This window comes from Microtus ochrogaster, chromosome 4 (assembly GCF_000317375.1).
Source record: "Microtus ochrogaster isolate Prairie Vole_2 chromosome 4, MicOch1.0, whole genome shotgun sequence".
Lineage (NCBI taxonomy): Eukaryota > Metazoa > Chordata > Mammalia > Rodentia > Cricetidae > Microtus > Microtus ochrogaster.
In genome coordinates, this window is record NC_022011.1 from 16,471,111 (window position 1) to 16,484,843 (window position 13,733).

The following is a 13,733-nucleotide window of genomic DNA, read 5'->3' on the forward strand; positions in this document are numbered from 1 at the left end:
AAGATGTGTGCTAGTGTTCTAGGGAGAAACAGTAAGAGACAAGATGTGTGCTAGTGTTCTAGGGAGAAACAGTAAGAGACAAGATGTGTGCTAGTAGTGTTGTTCTAGGGAGAAACGGTAAGAGACAAGATGTGTGTTCGTGCTGGGATTAAAGGCGTGTGCCACCATGCCTGGCTGCCCTCATACTATTGATTTTGCATATCTGATGTTTGCTTTTCAGCATTTTTATCTACTTACTTATCTCAAATTATAGACTTGACCCAAAATTTGTGTCTTCTTCCTTTTGAGCTTAGAGTAGTGTCTTTCAGATAGTGGGTACAATGATTGTATTACTTTTCCAAAACCAAATAAAACAGAGGAAATTTTTCTAAAAGTAGCATTCAGTTTTTTGAAGGTTGGGGCTCTTTGTGATGGGCATTGAAGACTTTGGATTTAATAGACACTTTGTGGACATTAGGCACGTGACCCAGGCAGTCTGGGTGGGGCCTGGAATTCTGCACCTCAAGCTTTTGCCGCCCTTATGGTAAGGTTTTAGGTTACAGGCGGCAGATGGGGCTCCCTGACAGTTTCTATTCATCTCTTTCTTTGGTTTGTCCAGGTTTGGTCGCTGGCCACCGTAGCTACAGATCTTTGCCTTGGTCCGAAGTCTGACCCAGATCTGGAGACACCTTGGGCTCGACATCCGTTTGGGCGACAGCTGCTGGAGTCCCTGTAGGTTCTGAGAGCTAAAAGTGAGGAAAATGAGTGAAGTGGGTTTGAGGTCTGTGAACATGTTAAGTGTGACTGCCTCGGTGAGGGCCCAGAGGCCAGAGGAGTGACGCTTTTAGCACGGAAATAGCCTCTGAGCAGAATGAACTTCTGACAGCTGAGGCATTATGTAATATTTGCCACCCAGAAGACTTTGAAACCTTCAGAGGCCCACATGCATCAGCGTGCCTCAGTCCGTCCCTCACACCTCTGGGCACACAGGCCTCTGGGCACTGGGTATGGTGATTTCTCTGTAGTGTGGTGTGACTTGGCCTCTGGGAACAGGGCCAGAACTGTATGTGTTTGTTCTCCCAACACTAGGACCAGATTTATGTCCAATTTACCGCTTCAAAATACAGAAAGTCAGATTATATAGAATAATGTTCCATTAAGTAACCACTCAGGTATTTCTCACAGTGAGGCTTTGGGCCTGGGCAGAGAAATTCCACTGCTTCAAGTTGAAGTTTGCTTTTCTGCTGGTTGAGGCCAGACCTGGAGCACCTGATGTTGCTCTCATTGCCGCATCCTTAAGGCAGGGGGCGCCCTACTTAGTGTGTATAAGCCTCAAGACAAAGGCTTCTTACCCCTACACTCACATTCTAGCATGGTGTCTGAAAGATAAAGGGAATGAGAACCTAAGACGAAGACGAATGTGTGCCTTGTCATTGTATTTAATCCAGGAAGCAGAGTCAGCGGCCGCCATGCTGTGGTGTGCTGTGTGCTCTGACTGCCTCCTGCTAGTATCAGGTCAGAGGAACGACATAGAAACTTACCACAAAGCAGGGGATTTTTCCTGGAGCTGGAGAGAGTGAGAGAGTTTGGACACCTCTCTCAGAGGCTGGAGGACTTGTGTTAGAGCTCATGCCTGAGTGCCACCTGGAAGCTTTCAGATTGATGTCTAGGTTGTCGCTAACATTCTGAAAACACTTATGCCAAGACACATGGGGCCATTCTCCTGGTAGGTGAGACTTTGGCTCTGTAAAAGTCCCTGTTCCTGACAAGGTCAGAGGAAGGATGGAACCTCCCCCAGCCTAGCCCACAGTAGAGTTATGACTGGTAACTGTCCTTCCTCCATTCCTCCTCTTGGCTTATTTTTTTTTCTCCTCTTGTATTTTACAGATTGGCTCACTACTGCCAACTCCGAGACGTCCAGACCTTGGCTATGCTGTGCAGTGTCTTTGAAGCCCAGTCGCGGCCTCAGGGGTTACCCAACCCTTTTGGGCCTTTCCCTAACCGTTCTTCTAATCTTATGGTGTCCCACAGTCGATATGTAAGCTCATGCTTTTCTGGCTTCCCTTGAGGTCTGTTCTTTCCTCACATGTAACTTTGAAGTGGGATGGTGTTTGATGCTAGTGTGTGTTCCTCTTCCTTCTAGCCCAGCTTTACCTCCTCGGGGTCCTGCTCCAGCATGTCAGACCCAGGGTTCAACACCGGTGGCTGGAACATAGGTTGGTGAGGGAACGGCACAGCCCATGTTGCACTTTGGCTATTCCTGAGGCCTAGTGAAGGCTGTTCATATGAGAAGTTTAGTTGGGGCATAATAGGGCTTTTTTGTATCCCAATAATAGGTTTCTCTGCCCACATAGTAAGCCAGATCAAGCCAAATAGAAAAAGTATAAGAACAGATTTATTTTTGTAAAGCAATTCCAAGATGGGTTCTCCAGTTCCATAGATTGAGGCTGGAGAAGCCACTGGGAGAATTCGGGGGGGGGGGGGGTAGGTCAGTGTGTGGATGGGGACCAGGGCGCAGGTTGTGGCGTTATAGAGGGGGAGAGGATAGTGAAGGAGAGGCAGTAGGAGAAGGGAGAGGGAGAGAAGAAGGTGGCTAAGGAGAGAAGGTTGGCTCTCAGCCTTTGTCCTGGAGAGGGAAGGAAAAGGGAGGGGTGGGTAAAGGAAAGAAGATTGGCCACTAAGTGGAGCCTGTGGCAATGTGGGGGGTAGAGGTAGGCAGGGTTCAGGGAAGGGGCAGGGATGCCAGTGGCTCAGGTGTGCTCAGGGTCCAAGTCCTCAGATAAAAGGAGGTCTGAAGGTGCTGCAACCCCTAGCCAACAAAACCTGGGCCTTTGAGTGCTGACTACAGAGGGAGGGGCAGGCGCAGAAACCAAAAACGCTGGATGTAAGAGAATCCGACCACTTGTTCATATGCTGCCCGTAGAAATTCTCAAGATCATGGAAGATAGTAAAGATAAGAGTTCCCTCCGGTGGCCATCTTGACAGGTTATATCAAGAGTGCCCTGAGGCCAGGTCACAAAGCCAAAGAAAACCCAGCATTTTGGGTATATGGTGTGAGACAGCCACAATTTGGATAAATTTCACAGGAGACGCCCCAGGGGTGACCGAGGATTGGGTTTAGACCCGGCATTGCCCATCTCTAGACCTGTGCTAGAGACCGAAGACTAGGGCCTGAAGACTAGGGCAAGGCATCCCATGCAGTAGCCTGGGGTCGAGCATGGGGGTGGGAGTAGCCTTTGTCCCCTGGAACATAGAGTGTCTCTGCTCCAGAACTGACCAGCTTGCTCTGGCATGGCCACAGCTTGGCAGGGGATCCTGAGGATCCTGGACCTGGAAAAAGGTACCCAGTACCTTTGTAGGTAGTGGCTGGGAAATGGTGACTTACTCCTAGTCAAAAGTTGATCACATCTGGGGAGAGAAAGCTAAAGAGAAAAGGGTGGCCTCTATGTGGCTGAAGAACCTGGTCTACCAAGCAGGAAGACTCAAGTCTTCCTGGGTTTTCGGCACCAAGATAAAGGGTTTTCTGTACCCAGATAATAGGTTTCTCTGCCTATGCAGTAAGCCAGATCAAGCCTAATTGAAAAAGTAAAAGAACAGGTTTATTTGAACAAAGCAACTACCGGGTGAGTCCTCCAGCCCCAGAGACTGAGGCTGGAGAAGCCACACAGCTGAAGTAAAGCAGGGGATTATATAACCTGTAGTAAAGGGATGATGGTGTGTCCACCACAAGTGGATTGTGCCCGAGTGTGGTCAAAACCTGGAATGCTTAGGTGGGGGCTTGGGCGGCAACAGAGGAAGAAGTTGCAGTAGTCACCAGGAATGCGGAACTGGGCTTTTTGGCACCTTTTCTTTGTTGGAGATTCTCTGATAGGAGCTGGGGAGGGGCGGGTCTTCCAGATGATGCAGGGGCAAGCTGGAGGTTCCACCCAAAGGTGCACACATTCTTCTCTGGTTCTCACTGCTTTCCATTCAGCGGACGGACGGGGCAGTGTCAGCTCACAGCCTGACCTTGCATGTTGAATATACTTGTGTCTGGGAGGTCACTGCTACTCTGAGCTGCTGGAGAGGCTACAGTGGGACTTGTCCTATCCCATAAAGCCCAATGCTTACCCTTCCTCCTCCACATCCCCCCTTTTCCACTATCGTCTGCCACATCACGTCATCCATTTCTTCCCATGATTCCTTTTAGTGGACAGAAATAAAACAGCTTAATGACCATGATCTTAATTTTTTTGATTATAAAAGTAGAACATGAGCTGGTGTACTCCTTTAATCCCAGCACTCAGGAGGCAGAGGCAGACACATCTCTGTGAGTTTGAGGACAGCCTGGTCAATAGAGCAAGTTCCAGGACAGCCAGTACTGTTATATAGAAAAACCTTGTCTCAGAAAAACAGAACAAAACAAAAACAAACAAAAAACCCAAAACAAAACAAAAAAAAACCCACCAAGAACATGAGCCAGCTGTAGTAATATATACCCGTAATCCCAACTTCTCAGGAGCCTGAGGCCTGCTTGGGCAACATAGCAAGACCTTACATCTTAGAAAATAATCCTAGCACTCGGGAAGTAAAGGCAAGATGATTGAGAATTTAAGGTTAGCCTGGGCTACATAGAAAGATCTGTCTAGCCGGGTGGTGGTGGCACACGCCTTTAATCCCAGCACTCTGGAGGCAGAGGCAGGCGGATCTCTGTGAGTTCGAGACCAGCCTGGTCTACAGAGCTAGTTCCAGGACAGGCTCCAAAGCCACAGAGAAACCCTGTCTCGAAAACCCCAAAAAAAAAAAAAAAAAAAAAAAAATCTGGGAACAAAAACCCCCCCACCCAAAAAAAAAAAAAAATATTTACAAAATTTTTGTAAAAAAAAAAAAAAAAAAAAAAAAAAGAAAGATCTGTGTACACACACTCTCCTACCCAAGAACATACATATATATCTACTACATGTTCTGTAAAGAAGAATAAACAAAAAGTATCCGAGAAAAAAAATAGCAATGATTGATATCTCCACGTCTCTCACTTAATAACATCTGTTAACATTTGAGAACATTTTCTTCCTCTCCCCCTCTTTTTGTGTGTGTGTATGGGTGGGTAGTTATTTGATTTATGCTGTTTTGTATTCTGCTTTTAATTTTATCATGAGCATTTTCTCGTGTCATTTAGCATTCTGATAACAGATCGCTGCATCACATTCTACTCTATCATTAAGCCATAATTTGCTTAGCTATCATGTGTACTTAATTACCAGGTTCTCTCGGTGATAAGTGCCTGGACACAGAGGGATGCCCAGGAAAGAGCAGTGTAGGGCTCCGTTCCTCAGTCTTCCGTTTCACATACTTTGTTTCCAGAGAATAGAGTGGAGGCATACCGGGGTGTGGGAGATGGGAGGGGCTTTTGATTATAAAAGTAGAACATGAGCTAGTTCCTAGTTCCTGTGCCTTCTCTGACCGCCATGTTCTCTTCTCTTTTGCTTTTCTTTAGCGGGAAGAGAGACAGAACACGTGTCTTCACCTTGGGGAGAGTCTTCTCCAGAAGAACTCCGCTTTGGGAGTCTAACCTACAGTGACCCCCGGGAGCGGGAGCGCGACCAGCATGATAAAAACAAAAGGTAACCAGCCACCTTGCCCAACTGTAGCTGCAGAGTTCACGACTTCAGAGTCAAGTTTTTGAGAAGATGGCATTTAATAGAAATGCCGTTAGGGACTGCTTTTCTCTTAAAGGAGCTAACGGAACCTTTTGGGTTTATCCAGACTGCTGGACCCTGCCAATACCCAGCAGTTTGATGACTTTAAGAAGTGCTACGGAGAGATCCTCTACCGCTGGGGTCTGAGAGAGAAGCGAGCGGAAGTGCTGAAGTTTGTGTCCTGCCCCCCTGACCCTCACAAAGGAATTGGTGAATATGGATGTTTTTCTTTTCCTGCCGCTGTCTGGAAGCCCCTATGCCCTAATTTGCCTGTAGGTTTGGAAGGTTAAGCTTCTCATTTTTAGGCAGAAGATTCTGAAGCATGTGAGCCTTTTCTAAGCTTCTGCAAGCCTTGCATTTCACAGCAGGGTTCACATAACATATCAGCGGTGTCTTAGACACAGTAAATGATTATCCACGTCTTCAGCTTCCGGTATCACCCCTGGTGAGCACAGTGAACCGTAGCAGAGGAGAGGGGAAAATTGATCAGTTAAACATTGTAGTAACTATACTGTGGCTGGAGAGGTGGCGCAGGGCTTAAGAGCACTGGTTGTTCTAGAGGACCCGAGTCCAATTCCCATCACTCACATGGTGGCTCACGTTGGTCTGTAGCTCCACCTGGAGGCTCTGAAGCCACCTTCAGGCCTCTGTGGGCACTGCATACATATGATACACAAACATACATGTTGGCAGAACAACCATACACATAAAATAAAATATCTTTTTTAAGGGGTAGTCTCAGTATGGTTTGCTGATAAACTGGAGACGGACTGAGGAAGAGAAAGATAGCTTTGATGATTACTGGGTTTCCAGCTAATGTACTGAAAGATAACAATATTATACCGCAGATAGAAACAAATGGAAGGACTGGAAGTCAGAATTGCCTGTGTGCACGTGTGTATATGTGTGTGAGAGATGAAATGGCGGTCTGGAGAATTCATAGTCAGTTAGATCTGAATCTGGTTCTCAGGAGAGATTGGATTCAGCTAGAGCTGGTTTTTTGGGGATCTTCATTATACAGTTGGTGTGTAAGCCTATGTAAGCCTATTAGAGTATGTATTATCCAGACAGAGTGACATACCTAAGTCAGGAGGAAGAGGCAGGGGAATGTCTGTGAGTCTGAGGCCAGCTAGTGGGATACATAGTCAGATCTTGTTAACAACAACAACAACAAAAAAAGGTGTATTTATCTGGGAGCTGAGGCTGGAAAGGAAGAATATAGGGAGCACAGTCTTCCCTGGTCTAGCCTGGACTCTGAGAGAAATGAGTGCTTGAAGTTGCATCCAAGATGAAGATGGAGAGCTAAGGCCAAGATGAGATACCAGTTAGATTGGTGAGAAGCCGCACTGTCCGTGGAGAAAATGAAGCAGAGCTTTCCTTACAGGAAGAAGGTGGAAGACTTCCAGAGGGAGTGGTCTGGCCACACATTTCCCCCTTTTCCCTCAGACCTTAGCAAGTGTCTGTATAGAGAATTTTTGAAAAGGTGTTAATTGCACAATAAGAAGTAATATTGGCAATAAAGCTTAGGAGCTGGGAAATGGACAAGTTATTGGTAGGTGACTTCTAAGGCCCGAGTAAAGCTTACCCTGAAGATTTAGTCAGAAAAACAGGCCAAACCCTGCATGGCTTAGGGATCAGGGGCATCTAATCCTCTGGGAGGTGCTCAAAGATGAAATTTAAAAGCTGGTTTTGTTCGATGGCCCTTGGAGGAACCTCGAGATTCCTCTTCTTGTTTGTAGAACAGGTCATGACCCCAACAGAAAACTGTAAGCTTATTCTGCAGTGAAGAGAAACACATTTGCAGTCTGGATGGGTCCACTTCCATAATGAATGCAAAGGGGCTGGGGACCCAGAGGAGACCCAGAAGCTCCCAGGAAGAGAAGAGTTCCCGTGTGAAGCATGAGGAATGTAGCCATCAACTCTGAGGGTTGGCCCTGGCTACTAGATGACCAGGCAGCAGGCTCTCCAGAATTCTCAGGAAAAGAATTTCTAACCTGGAATTTTGAACCTAAGTGATCAGCCATGTAAGAGGTAAACTTTGGGTGTCCCTAAGAACCAGGTCTAGATTCAGTCCAGGAGCTGAAGGAATCAGTGTTGACGGAGAGTACTCACTGTGACAGACCTAGAGAGATGGACTTGTGCAGACAGGTGCTCCAGGAGCTGCCTCCCAGGAGAGAAAGTTGAAAAAAATCGAATGTATTTCACTGTTGAGTACATTTGAGGGACAGTTTGGAGATGACTTATTGATAAGTACATAGCAAGCTAAGCAAATGAAAGAAAGTTACTAATTCTGGGAAAAACAAAATGTGCAGGGAAGAGAAAGTGTCATAGAACATGGCTTGAATAATGTTCACTTAGGTAAATAACGTATGAGCCAAATGTGGTCTAGCCAAAACTGCTGGGGAGAGAGCGCCAGGTGGTGCTGTTATGGTGGGGAGACTGCAGGAGAGAAGAGTTCCCACTCTGGGAAGCCATCAGACAGTTCCTGAATATGGTACTCAAGAATTAGCTTTGTGTCCAGCATGCTGGTGCAAATCTCTAATCCCAGCATTTGCATGCAGAGGTGGGTGGGTCTCTGAGTTCTAGACTAACCTGGAGTACGTAGTGAGTTTCCAGCCAGCCAGGGCTACATAGAAAAACCCTGTCTTAAAACACACACACACACACACACACACACGCACGCACGCACGCACGCACGCACAAAACCAAGAATAGAACAAAAACAAAATACCTTTATGCCCACCTTGACAGCACAAATACTAAAATTAGAAGCTCTTTATAAGGTTAGCCTGCGCCTGCCCAAGGAACACAGACACTCATGAAGTGTTTACTGCTTGCTGTTGTAGATGGAGGCTGCATGTTCATTTCCCAGCCACCCAGACCCAAACACTCACACAGAAACTGTATTAATTACAACAATGACTTAGGCATATTTCTAGGTATCTCTTACATCTTGTGTTAACCCATTTCTATTGATCTGTGTATTGCCACGAGATTGTGACTTGGTGGGAAGGTTCTGGGTCCTTCTCCTTTGGCAGCTACATGGTGTCTCCTTGACTCCGCCTACTCTCTCTATATAGCTCTGTTAGGATTTCCCGCCTGCCTTTATTCTTCTAAACCATTGGCTGAAACAGCTTCTTTATTAACCAATGATAATAAAACATATTCACAGCATACAGAGGGGAATCCCACATCTTCCCCCCCCTTTTCTGTCTAAATAAAAGGAAGGTTTTAAATTTAACATAGTAAAATTACATACGCAAAACAGTTATCAAGCAAGAATTATAGTTACAATATTTAGTCCATTTACATTTGGCAAATTAAGGAAGATATTCTGTCATATCCTTGTGAGTCTAAAGTTTTATATCTAGTTTATCTTTTATCATAACTAAGAAAAACTATAAATAAAACTATTCTTCAACTCCATCAAAGACTGCAGAAGGATATAATATTACCTAAGTAAACAGGAAGTGCATGTAAGCAACTTCCAAAACTCTAGAGTTGATGGAGCCATCTTGCCGCCTGGACAGTCACCCTAAGTTCTTCTGTAATGATGGGGCATCCATCTTCAGCGTATCGGCCCATAATGTCTGGCAGACTTTTTCATTAAATTTGAAAGACTGTTTAGCCTATATTGGCAGTTTGTCAGTCACTTTCTTCTGTGTCCTACAAAATGTCTACCAGTCTCTTTCATGAAGCAGGAACCCTGAGGACTGTCTCACCTTCTTTAGGCAAGTTCAGCAGTCATTTTTCTCTGGTTCCTGCATGTCCAGTTCGTACAGCATACCATCAAGCAGTCCATGCAAGAGCAGTTTTTTGCCTTGTCACTTTGAAGGCAAATTCCATAACAAATTTCAATGCCCATCAACCTCTTTGAAGTAATTGGTGTTTCCAAAAGCAGACATGTCTCACTGTCGAGAAAAGTCTAAGTTCTTAAAACATTTTAAATGCCATATTCTGTATGTCTTTGAACAGTTTGAAGAACATCTATCCATCTGAAATATATCTCTATATATCTAGAAAATCTAATATTACTACAAGTTTGACTATTACAGATGATTATCTGTTAGTTCATATACATTAAATTTTTAAATGAGCTGCACAAACATATAATTCTTAAACAAGAGCAGAAATACATATACACAGTATAACAAAATCAACCTTCTGTATCAATAGGCCAAGATCCATTCCAATGCAAAATATTCATCTCTGTGTCATGTCCTCCTTTTAATGAAAACAAACATTTATAAACAATCATTATGGGAATTTGGGCATTATTTTCTCCAAACTGCTTCCTAATGTTTGTTGGGCAAAGTATTTTTAGGGTTCACAGAGACCTTTCAGGGTGTTCTTGTTCTACCAAACTACATTAGCCTGGAAGGAATCCTCAGGTTCTCATCTTGTTGGTTTTTTTTGTTTGTTGTTTTGTCTCTTTGGTTTTTTTGAGACAGGCTTTCTCTGTAGCTTTGAAGCCTGTCCTGGAACTAGCCTTGTAGACCAGGCTGGCCTTGAACTCACAGAGATCTGCCTGGCCTCGAGTTCTCATCTTCTGTGGAAACAAAAGCAGAGCCTCTTCAGCAACACATCCTTAGGCCCAAACTTGAAGTCAGGTTACCTTTATGTTGATTTAACTTAGCAACCCTAGAATCAAATGTCTCTTTAGTCAAAAAATTCAAAGAAAACATAATAATATGCATAATCCAGACTCTCTGTGTATTTTCCATCTTTAAGTGGCTTCTTTTTCTTTACGCCTTTAATCTATGACTGTCTGTATTCTTTTTATATTACTTTTAGTGTCTCTTTAAAGACTTCTTTTTATAACTGTCTCTACTCTTTTTCTTCTTTCTCTGTCTCTGACTTGTGGATTCTAGATCCTAATGTATTTAAAATCATGTATGTATATGACATGACAGCCTAAGAGAGGAAGGAGAAGGGTTGGGAGGAAAGGGGAGGGGAGGGAAAAGAGGTGGGATAGGCTCAAAGTACATCCTATATTTACACAAGTGTCCTTACGAAACACAGATTCATTTGCAATGAGTATGGGGTTGCTTTATAAAGCAGTCTTTAGCCGTGAGACGGTGAAGAGAATGGTGGGTTGAGTAGGCGAGATTTCCTCTAGGGAGTGGCATGGAACGCTTGGGCTTTGATGAAATACATAAAATTGTTTGACTCTGTATGTTGCATGTGTCTCTAGTTTTCACTTGAGAAAACAAACCAGAGAAACGTTTGTAAGTATAGACAATAAATAGCAAAGTTATTTTAGTAAGGTATACCAAGGTGTACATGCTTGAAGAAATACACATACAGAATTCTATTTTGACAATGTATTATTTTCATTCAATGTATTCAGAGCATCTAAATACAGGAGAGAGTGCCAGGAAGAGATTTATGATAGCCTAGAATAATTTGTCTTTTAAAATTAGTTCTCAGGAAAACATCTGCATCTTGGAGATATAGAACTGATGTCAGCTGTCAGTCAGCCAAACCCTTGTTGGCATCTCCTGCTCGGAAGCACCGTGCAAGACTGTGCAGGCGACACAGAAAAATAGGTGTGGGTGGTGTGTGTGCATGCGTGCAGTTCAGAGGGCCTGGAATAGAAGACAGATAAGTGATAGTCAAAACTTAGTATTGCCAGGTGTGAGAATGCACACCCGTTATCCTAGAACTTGGGAGGTAGAGGCAGAAGGATCAGGAGCGCAAGGCCAGCCTCAGCTCCATATCAGTTTGACAGCATATTGGTCTATAGGAGACCCTGTCTCAGAAAGTCAGAAACAAAGCAAGAACCCTAACAAACAAAAGCAGAATTAATGCATATCCTAGCACCAGTAAAGATAATGTCACAGGATTGTAGAAAGGGAGCAGGAGGCATATGAAAGAAACGCACAGGCAAAAGCATCAGTGGAAGCTGTGATTGCAAATATACACAGGAGTCAGTTCAGCTGAGTTTGGAGGAACTAGCTGCCCAGGTACAGGGCACAGCAAACATTGGAAGACAGCAGTTGCCTTTCCCTTCAGTCTGTAAGAGTCATCAGATCTGCAGACACCACACAAAATCCAACACCTATACTGTAGCTCCTTGGCGTCTGCGGCGGTTGGGGAGTCTGCTGCCAGCCTGTGTTCTGTAGCAAGGTCAGTGTCAGTTCAGAGCAGAGACAGATGTGCCAGGAAAGGAGGGGAGGCACCCAGTCTAGGATGAGTTTGTTTCCTTAGGGATAATTCCTTCCTTAAAAATTCAGATCTGCCCACATAAGTTTCTTTAAATTAAAAAGAAATTACTTATTCTTACCTAATTATATTTTTAAATTCTGGTTCTTTTCTAAGATTAAAAAAAATATGTGTATATGCCTGCCTGAGTTTACATAAACCACATGTCGGAGACTAGAAGGGGGCTTTAGACCCTAGAGACTGGAGGTACAAGTGGTTGTGAGCCTCCGTGTGGTGTGCAGAACCAAAGCCAGGTCGTCTGGAAGAGCAGCAAGTACTCCTGACCTCTGAGCCGTCTCTCCAGCCCTCCTCTAAATAAACGCTTTTTTATTAAAAAGCAAAGGCAGGAGCTGGCAAGATGGTTTAGTGTGTAAAGTCGCTTGCCCCCATGCTTGAAAACCTGAGTCCTAGCCCCTCTCTGGACCTACCTGGTGCAAAGAAAGAAGCGAATCACAAGTTGTCCACTGACCTCTACGCCCATGCTGTGGCGTGTGCCCACCCATGCTCATATACTCAAAATAAATAAATGTAATAAGAAAACCAATGCTATTTTAAAACAGTAGGAGACAGTTTGCATGACACAAGACCATTATTTGGAGCAGTTTTATAGATGTGGTCACTCCGTATATGACTGCTATGGTCTTCTTGTCCTTATGGTTCCCTGCGATGTGATTTTAGAATCCATAATAAGAACTATTATTGGATCCCTTTCTCTTCCTGAATTCTAGAGGACTAAATGTAATAAGATGCCATTAAAGCATCTTTTATTTCAATTTATTTAAGTATAACTTAAGATGAAGGATAACGATGGAGAAAGGAAATAAGATTTTCTTTCCTTATTTATTTAATTTTTTTTTTTCCCAAGACAGGGTTTCTCTGTAGCTTGGAGCCTTCCTTGGAACTTGTTCTATAGACCAGGTTGGCCTAGAACTCGCAGAGATCCACCTGCCTCTGCCTCTCAAGTGCTGGGCTTAAAAGGCTTGCGCCAACATCACCCTACTATAGTTTTAATTTGATAAAGATTTATTTTCTTTTATGTTCATGAGTGTTTTGACTGAATGTATATGTGTGGTTTTAGCAACCATGTGGGTGCTGGGGACTAAACCCAGGTCCTTAGTAAAACACAAATGCTCTACACCGCTGAGCCATCCTCTCCAGGTCCGATTGTTCGCACTGTCGGAAGGAAGGAGAGGAGCCACCAACCTCCAGAAATTTGAAGAAGTGGTAGTAAAGATGAAGGGGTTCCCCAGCCCCATTTAAAGGCTTCTGTTTGCTCAGCGAAGTTAGAAGAGAAAACAGCAGGCAACAGACAACAGCCAAGGCGTGTGGGAGAAATTTGCAGTGTGGCAGTGAGCCAAGGGAGCAGTGTGAGGAAGGCAGGAGCAGGGTCATACTGTGCCTGGGCTCTTCTCTACCCATGTATGTAAAGTGAAACACACCTTTCCGTGGGGCCTTCGGGTGACTTTGCTCCCCGGCACAGATGTGCAGTGGGCAGGTGGTGTGGCTAAGTCAGGGTTTCAGCTGCCCCAGGTGTGGTAAAGGGTCTGCGTATATTCGTAAAAGCAGGAACATGAAATTAGTGCAGGTGCTCCAGGCTGGCCAAAGAAGACCATGAAGCCAGAAAAGGCAGGTGGATCGAGGAGGCTGCTGTGTGGACTAGAGAGCCCTGAAAGAGCAGCTGCTCAGGAATCCGGGAGGTGGAGTTTTTGAGATACAAGAATCCTGTTAAGAAATGGATGAAAATCTTCTCCCAGTCAGTGGGTTGCCTCTTTGTCTTAGTGACAGTGTCCTTTGCTTTACGGAAGCTTCTCAGTCTCAGGAGGTCCCATTTATTCAATGAGGCCCTTAATGTCTGTGCTGCTGGGGTTATAC

At 44.6% G+C, this 13,733-nt stretch overlaps 1 protein-coding gene across 2 annotated transcripts in view; it reads left to right on the plus strand.

The window, feature by feature from the left end:
• Nucleotides 1–13,733, plus strand: part of Wdr59 (WD repeat domain 59) — a 68,631-nt gene that overhangs the window by 50,542 nt on the left and 4,356 nt on the right. For both annotated transcript variants that reach the window (XM_013354988.2, XM_013354991.2), the window contains 5 exons: nt 599–711; nt 1,867–2,017; nt 2,123–2,195; nt 5,456–5,582; nt 5,725–5,867. In XM_013354988.2, the coding sequence (XP_013210442.1) occupies nt 599–711; nt 1,867–2,017; nt 2,123–2,195; nt 5,456–5,582; nt 5,725–5,867 (607 nt within the window). The remainder of the gene's footprint in view (nt 1–598; nt 712–1,866; nt 2,018–2,122; nt 2,196–5,455; nt 5,583–5,724; nt 5,868–13,733) is intronic.